The sequence below is a fragment of the Ochotona princeps genome, chromosome Y, assembly GCF_030435755.1.
Source record: "Ochotona princeps isolate mOchPri1 chromosome Y, mOchPri1.hap1, whole genome shotgun sequence".
Lineage (NCBI taxonomy): Eukaryota > Metazoa > Chordata > Mammalia > Lagomorpha > Ochotonidae > Ochotona > Ochotona princeps.
In genome coordinates this window covers 10406364-10415123 of record NC_080866.1, presented here as the reverse complement: position 1 = coordinate 10415123, position 8760 = coordinate 10406364, and the positions used below count along the sequence as shown (strand labels likewise).

The 8760-nt window shown below is 40.5% G+C and overlaps 1 protein-coding gene across 1 annotated transcript; it reads right to left on the bottom strand.

The window, feature by feature from the left end:
* Positions 1 to 786: 786 nt before the first annotated feature.
* Positions 787 to 6119, bottom strand: LOC131478755 (histone-lysine N-methyltransferase PRDM7-like; the record flags this gene model as incomplete). Its single annotated transcript, XM_058659320.1, has 5 exons — positions 787 to 934; positions 3906 to 3973; positions 4678 to 4949; positions 5159 to 5266; positions 5990 to 6119. Coding segments are annotated over 5 exons (726 nt in total), but the record flags the coding sequence as incomplete, so codon positions are not given.
* Between the last annotated feature and the right edge of the window lie 2641 nt (positions 6120 to 8760).

Here is an 8760-nt window from a genome sequence, read left to right as displayed (position 1 = left end):
ACCCAGGGAAAGAGCACAAGATGGTTCAAGTGCTGAAATACATGGGAGACCTAGATGCATTCCAGACTCCTGGCTCAAGCCAGAGATAGTTTTGGCAGGTGCAGCATTAAATCTAATTGCATTTATATATGTATATATATATATACATATATATTATATTACATATTTATATATATCATATGCAGATACATGGTTGGTGTAGAGACAGAGAGGAAATCTTCTGCCTTTTGATTCACTCCCCAGTGGCCACAATAACCAGAGATGTGTCCATTCAAAGTCTTGAGCCAGGAACTTCTTCCAGGGTCCCCCATGTGTGTTTAGTATCCCAAGGTTTGAAGCCATCCTCACGTGCTTTCCCAGACCACAAACAGGATTCTGGAAGGGATTTGGAGCAGTCAGGACATGAACCGGTGTCCATATGGGATCCCAGCATGTCCAAGGTGAGGACTTTAGCCATAGGATGCCATACTATGCCCTAGTGCAGCTTTTGGGGAATAAAACAGTAGGTGGTGATCTCTCCTTTCTATCTCTCTCTATCTCTGTGCTTGAGTCTCTTATAACTCTTCCTTTTATTTGATAAGTAAGTCTTTGTTTTTGCTAAATGGAAATCACATTTGAATTGAACTTTGGCAGCACTTACAATACATTTGACTCCTTAGAGTTGAATCACAAATATTCCCAAGGGGACTCCTTTGCTTATTTCAACACAACAGTGCTACTTACCTCTCACTGTTGTGAGCTCTTCCTTTTTCTTCCCTTCTTTTTCTTCTCGTTGCTTCCCTTGATACCCAGCTTCTGGCCATACTCATCCCCATACCATATTAGCAGCTCACAGCCTGGTTTGATGACCTGGCAGGTGCGGTAAAATATCTGCCTGTGGTACTGGAAGGCCACCAAATTCTGCTCCTCATCATTGCGGGCACAGTTCACATACCTGGGGTGGAGATAAATGCTGAGTTTGAATGCTCTGTCACGTTTAAATCTCGTGTGTTCTGTAATAGCCTCCACCCTGCTTGAATCCCAATTCTGCAAGAGCTCTCCCAGAAAACATACACCTCTCTCATGAGATCAGTGAACTCCCAGGTACAAGTTGTAGATACAGTGTTCATTGTGATAAGTATGCTTTCTTCCTTCCTTCCTCACTAGTCATCCTCAAAACTCAAGCCCACCTTACTCCCACCTTGACTGCCATGAAGCACACAGAGTTTCCCTAAACTCCAAATTTCATTCAGTTTTCTGCTACAGAATTGGATGAGTGGACACACTCCTTACATCTAGCTTTTCACACATGCTCCACAACTCAGCTTTCCCAAAGGCAATCCTTTGGAGTCCTTTCTCTTGGATCTTTCTCCTGGATCTTGGGAGTCCAAGATCCAGATCCAGAAATGTAGATGAGTCTTCATTGTTTCTTATCCTCTCACAGAACTGCTCACAGAAACCTTTGTCCAGATACAGCTTCCTTCTCTCATCCACATCCCAGGTTTGGTTTTGTTTTGCTTAATTGATAAAGTTTAGTGTTTTATTTTTATTTGAGAGGCAGAGAAGCAAAGAGGACAAGGGGAAAAAGACAAAGATGCCAGGAGAACGGGTGGAATGGGGACACAGAAAGGACACAGTGGCAGGCAGGAGCTTCAACCAGGTCTTCCACGTGGGCACAGAGGTCAAAGATTGAGGACATTCTCCAAAACTTCCCTGGATGCATGGGGAAGCCACTGGTTTGGCAGTAGAGCAACCAGTACTTGGGATGCAGGCTTCACAGTCACTGCCTTAGCCCACTGCTTGTCAATGCCTGTCCCCAGAACCCAGCTGTTTACTCTTTTTTTTTTTTTTTATCTTTCACTGTCTCATCGATTGAAGGTCTTATGTCTGAAGTTGTTCTGACATTGTATAATTGTCAAAAGACTAAGAAACATTACTGCCAGGCACCAATTTCATGGAATCTCCATGTATTTAGGAAATTTTTGACACTGGAAGGGCTTAATCAATGCTAATTAGAGAAAGAGTGAGTCTAATGGCCCCAGTTGATCTAGATTCCTCAAGGCCCATCTTTGTGTTCTGTTTATTAAGCATAGTGATTTATGTTATGGTAAGAAAGCAAGAATTAACAGCATCAAAGATGAAAAAGGCAACATAACAACAGACACCACAACCATTAAGGACATAATTAGAAATTACTACAAAGCGCTGTACTCCAACAAATCAGAAGACCAACAAGAAATGGAAAAGTTCTTAGGCTCACACCACCTGCCAAAACTTAGTCCAGAGGCAGCAAACGAACTGAACAAATCCATAACTGAAGCAGAGATTGAATCAGTGATTAAATATCTCCCATCAAAGAAAAGCCAGGCCCTGACGAAAACGCTACAGAATTCTACAAAACATTCCGAACACAACTAACCCCAATCCTCTACAAACTCTTCAAAACAATAGAAAAGGAAGCAACCCTGACAAACTCGTTCTATGAAGTCAACATTACCTTAATCCGAAAACCAGACAGAAAACCAACAGAGAAAGAAAACTACAGACCTATCTCTTTGATGAATATTGATGCTAAGATTCTCAACAAAACCCTAGAAAATAGAATTCAAAAACACATCGGACAGATCATTCATTCAGATTAGGTAGGATTCATCCCTGGAATGCAGGAATGGTTCAACATCCGGAAATCCATATATGTGATACACCACATCCAAAAGCTGAAAAACAAAAATCACATGATCGTATCAATAGACGCAGAAAAAGCTTTCGACATAATCCAACACCACTTCCTGCTAAAAACCCTAACCAAGGTAGGCATTGATGGAATAAACCACAACATAATCAAAGCGATATATGAAAAACCCAACGCCAGCATCATACTGAATGGAGAAACACTGGAACCCTTCCCATTGAGATCTGGAACAAGACAGGGATGTCCACTTCCTCCAATACTATTCAACATAGTCCTAGAGGTACTCGCTGAGGCCATAAGACAAGAAAAAGCAATCAGAGGAATCCAAATGGGACACAAACCAAGCTCTCACTGTACACTCTCACCATACACTAAGATCAAATCTAAATGGATAACAGATCTAAACCTACATCAAGAAACCTTCAAACCTTTGGAAGAAAAGGTTGGAAATACTCTGCAAGATCTGGGGGTAGGTCCATACTTCCTAAAAAGGACACCAAAGGCAATAGCAATCAAGACCAGAATAAACAAATGGGATTTCATCAAACTAAGAAGCTTCTGTACAGCAAGGGAAATAATCAACAAAGTAACAAAGTAACCCACAGAATGGGAGAAGATATTCACGCACTACATAGGTGATAGAATATACAAAGAGCTACAAAACAACCAAAATGTCAAAACAAACAAGCCACTCAAGAAATGGGCATGGGAAATGGGCAGACACTTCACAAAAGAACAAACCCAAATGGCAAATAAACATACGAAAAAATGCTCAAGTTCCCTGGCTTTTAATTGATTGGGATGATACTCTGCTGGCTCTGCCTGTAGTCCAGAGAGGGTATGCCTAAGAAGCCGTTGAACTTGGCTGGACAATAAGATGCGGGTTTCTATGTTTGGTATATGCTTGCAATGGAGGAATCTCAACTGAACTTGAACTGTGGTTATGCAAAATGTGAAGGAATCCACTATGGTGGGAGGGTTTGGGGAGGAGCGGTTAGAATCCAAGTACCTATGAAACTGTCACATAATGCAATGTAATTAATGAATAAAAAAAGCAATAGTATTTATATAGAATATGCTTTTAGAAACAGGTCATGACATTCACAGGTCATTAGAATAAACATGAAAGAGGACATATGATGCAAAAGTCACGGAGGAAAGTAAAGGAGAAAGGAAAGAGATCTTGTCTTGGAGAGAAATATCCTGTATAGTTGTAACATGCCATGGCTCTTACCTCATCCAGTTGGCCAAAGAAGTATCCTTTCCATCCACGTACTCATAGCTGTTCCTGCCCTTGGCTATCTGAGTTTCAAAAAAATAGGTTAATACGTTTCTGAAATGGGTGTAGTTCAGCAGAATTATTAACAACTCTATCCTCATGTTCTGTGACATTACATGACTCCGACACATGTTGAGACTTTACATAGTGTTGGAACACATTTATTCTGGTTTATTTCCCTACAGTAGAAGCCCATAGAGGAGATTGCCACTGCTGTATTTTTAACAGCCCAGTGATTTTCTCTAAGCTAATATTTATTTATTTTTTGGAATTATTTATTTTTATTACAAAGTCAGATGTACAGAGAAGAGGAGACAGAGAGAGAGATTGGAAGGTCAACCATCTGATGAGCCACTCCCCCAACTAACCACAGCAGCCGGTACTGTGCCGATCCAAAGCTGGGAACCAGGAAACTCTTTGGGGTCTCCCATGCAGATGCAGGGTGCCAAGGCGTGGGCTGTCCTCAACTGCTATCCTAGGCCACAAGCAGGGAGCTGGATGGCAAGTGGAACTGCTGGTATTAGAAAGAGTGCCCAGTTTTGATCCCAGCAGGTTCAAAGTGAGGACTTTAGCCACAAGGCCACTATGCCGAGCCCTATGCTAATCTTTACAGCCTGGTTGATCATGTTGGCTCAACTCATGCCATAAATGCGTAGAAGGACACATGAACCAGTCTCATGCTAGGCAGGTGAAAAGCCATCAGACTGGAAAGGGATGTGCTTCTTACCTGCCAGCTGTACCCACTGTCAGCTTCCTCTTCTACTTCTGTGATCTTGCCCTCAAAAGGACCAAAGTGCAGCCCCAAAGGCAGTTCAGATGCTTCATTAAATACTCCAAGCCCAGCTTCCGGAATGCTCGATGGGCCAACTCGAAGTCCAGTGGGCACACTGAGGAGAGCACGACTAGGATGTCCCTTTTCCACTGGATTGTCCTTTAGAAACACGGGGGGTCCATGAGCAGCACAGCTCTTCAGGAAGCACATCTGACACTTCTCACAATCTGGAGATGAGAGTGGAAGGGATGAGGAACATATACCAAACGTTGCTGGCTATAGAGAGTATCAGAAGCAGCCAAGTGTTCACATCACTCAGTCTCAGTCTTGCACCCCAAGTTACCAGAAGACAGAATGATGTAAGACCAAATTACAAGTGGAATTTCAATTCAGACTATGGGATTTTTCTTTGTGGATGTGCCAAAGGGTCACTTACACAGGTAGTCATCATCCTCAGTCTCACTGAACTCTTTGTATGTCTGACTCTTTCTTCCTTTCAAGTTGTACATCTGAAATTCTTCATTCTCATCCTTTCTTCTGAGTTCTGAGATGGAGAGACTAAGTCAGTGAAGTTATCAGTTCTTTTGGGTTTAATGTTTCAAATAAAATAAAGGGCTTTCAAGACAAGGAAAAACTGCATGGACATTTGTTTTTCATTACAATCTCTGGTTTTAATTCATTTCCCCTAAAGTTTGAATATCTGTTTATTTAAACAGCAAAGAAAGACACATCTAGAGATTGACACAGCAGTTGAGAGAATCAGAGTATACAGAAGGCAGAGAGAGGTGGGTAGGTTCACTTTTTGAGTAACCTGGATAGCACCCAAATCAGTCTCAGATCAGAAAGCTTTATTCAGTTTTCCCAGGGGGTTGTAAGACCTCAATCACTTATCTCCTCACCAAGTGTTACTAATTTGTATATCAACAATTTGCTAGAGTCAGAGATAGGGTCAGTTCTGGAACCCAGGCACTCTGCCATGGGAAACAGGCATATTAACTAGTATCTTCACTCCTAGGACAACTGACTTCCTCTCCATGAAGTGTCTGCATATAGGCTAAGTAACCTGATCCCACCATTTTTTTTTTTTTAGATATTCCCCAAAGAGCTTAAAATGTAATCATGTTTCTAGAGGCTCTATTTATTTTGTGTTGAGTGTGACCCAAGCATGCAATTGCATCCCTCACAGCTTGACCATCCTCATCAAGCTTCACCTTCCTTGGGCTTCCTAGTGGGCCTAGAGAGACAGCTCCTGAAATTATTTTCTTACCAAGTTTTTGTGTAGAGTGCTGTCCTGAGCTGTTTGATTCCTTAGGATGGAACACTGCTTTCCGGCCCTTCTTTGAGCCAGTTGTGTTTAGTAAATTTGCAGTTCCTGATGATTCCTTCGTACTGATTTCATTATGTAAAGGCCCGCTGGACTTTCCCTTTAATGAGAAAGTAACATTTTTTTAAACTCATGTTCAGTGCATTTGTCCTTTGGGATTGCAAAGTGTTTTCAGGTACATGGCATTCTTTAAATTATCAGCAAACATGGGAACATATGAGGTGATTGAATACTGAAGGGAAAAGCAGTGTCTGTGTTTCTAGTGTATTGGGGGATAGATCACATCATTTGAGCCTGTTTCTCTCTAGATGGTTTTCAATTTCCTCTGCACAAATGAAAGTGGAAAAGGGGAGAACATTTAGAAAGATAATCTGGAGGACAATATTTGTGAAAGCAGGTTGGTAGGGCTTCTTTAGGAAAGTATGTCTTATCAACCTGTGGACCGTGAAGGGAAAATATAGGAAAGCACAGACAGGATGAGATACAACTGGAGAATTTGGTGGCATACATGAGGTTAGAAAAAAAATTAAGATGGTGATAAAAGTTGAAAAGGACAATATCCTGAGCTTAATTGATTTGGGGATTGGATAAGCTGGTGCCTATATCAATTGGCTTGAACCCAGATGTACTGTTAGATACTTCTCCACAGCTACTCTTGTTGACCTGTAAATTGGCATACATGTAGCTAAAGTTCATTTTGAGATATTACATACTCATTAATTAGATTTAGTAATATCTATACTGCTATGACCAGTTTACCATGTTTTTATAGCTGAAACCCAAGTCATACATACATATATCATACTTATGATACATATAGCAGATATGTATAAGATATATATATCTTTAGAATTCCTTGGACTTGCTTTTCTGTTTCATCAGAAAATGTTGAATGAATTTTCCAGAAAATTTGGGGAAGTTCTTCATGACCCAAACTCTGCCAAAATTTTGGAGAAATATTTGTAATCAACTGGACACTCAAAAGTCATGTTGTATTGTCGAAGCAACAGGAAACAAAAATAATTGCAAACATTGGAAGGACTGCGTACTTAGTACCCAGAGAAAGAGGAGGTTGTTTTGTCCTACAAGAATGAGGACATGAGTTCAAGATACAATTCTGTTTAATGTATGAGTGAACACAGAGAGAAGTTTAAGTTACTGCCTGTTTGATACATTCTCAGCATTAAAGCCTGGAGTCTTCAGGCTTGGAGGTTCTCTCTCTCTCTCTCCAGTAAGATTTCATGTTAATTCGTAAGGAACATTTCCAGAGGGAAAGAGAGACAACTATTATCAGTCCACTGGATCATTCCCAAGTGATGGCTACAGCCAGAGCCAGGCTGATCTGAAGCCCAGAACCAGGAGCCTCCTCCAGGTCTCCCACGTGGTGCCATGGTCGTAAGGCTTTGGGCCATCCTACACTGCTTTCCCAGGCCATCAGCAGGGAACTGGATGGGAAGTGGAACAGCTGGGAAATGAACTGGCTTCCACATGGGACCTCGGAGTGTGCAAGGTGAGGATTTAGCCACTAGGCCCTTGCAGACTTTCTCTGCTCTAAATAAAGTCCCTTTGAAGGTGTGGACACCCACTCTTATCTCAAACACTTAACAGTACTATACCTCACATTCCTCAACATTTAAAGGAGTGTATTTCAGTAACTGATTCATAGGGTTGTTGGAAGGTTTAACTGTGTGTGTTGATGATAAACCTTACAAAGTCTGAAATACCGTGAAAACAACACAAGAAGTAGTGACACAAGAAGTCTTGTTTAAGGTTCCTGATCGTGTTAGCTATTACGAAAGATCATGAGAGGAAGAAGATAGTTAATAGTATACGGTGTCCTTTCTTCTCTTACCTGTGAGGGACTTAAGAGGATCATTATTTATCGATTTATTATTATTTTCTTTTAGTGAAAGGGTTTTAAGAGCTACTCACCTTCTGCTGTCTGGTGTGTTTCTTTTTGCAGGTCATGCGACGAGGTTTGACTAGAAGGTGACAAGAAAGCATTGATAAATATTTCAAAACTTTGCAAACTTTTAGCAGAAAAGAATTTTGGATCAGAGAGTAGGGATTCTACCTGTGATCCAGATGTGACATGAAAATATCTTTTAACTATCACTAAGATGTATGTGTATGTGTTGAAGATTTTTATCTTTAAAACAGACCCAAAAAACAAAAGAAATCCTTCATTTCCACCTCCACTCTGACTTATGTCTATTGTGTTCAATTAAATAAAGTAATTTGATTTTCAGAATGTAACTGATGAACAATTTAGGAACAGAAAGAAATTTCCTTGAAAAGAAAATAAAAATCATACGGAAAAATCTGTAGTTAATTGCATACTTAGTTTTTAGAAATTGAAAATAATTTCTCTAAGATCAGAAACAAGGAATGGTTTCTACATACTTGCTACTATTATTTGATCTGAAACTTTTCCTAGACAGAACAATGAGGTGAGGAAATAGCTTCTCCAATTTGGAAATGAAGCAACATGTTTTCTACATTTGCATTTGGCATGAGCTTACACATGGAAAACCCTGAAAATTCCATTAACAATCTGTGAGACTTAATAAAAAAAATAGCATAGTCATCAGAAAGAAAGAAAGTCAACACTTCCAATGAATTGTTGGGTGGCAGTTTGAGTAGTCTACAACATCAGCAACCCCATTCTTGAGCACTGGTTTCAGTTCCTCCTGTCATTTTCACTTCATCACCTG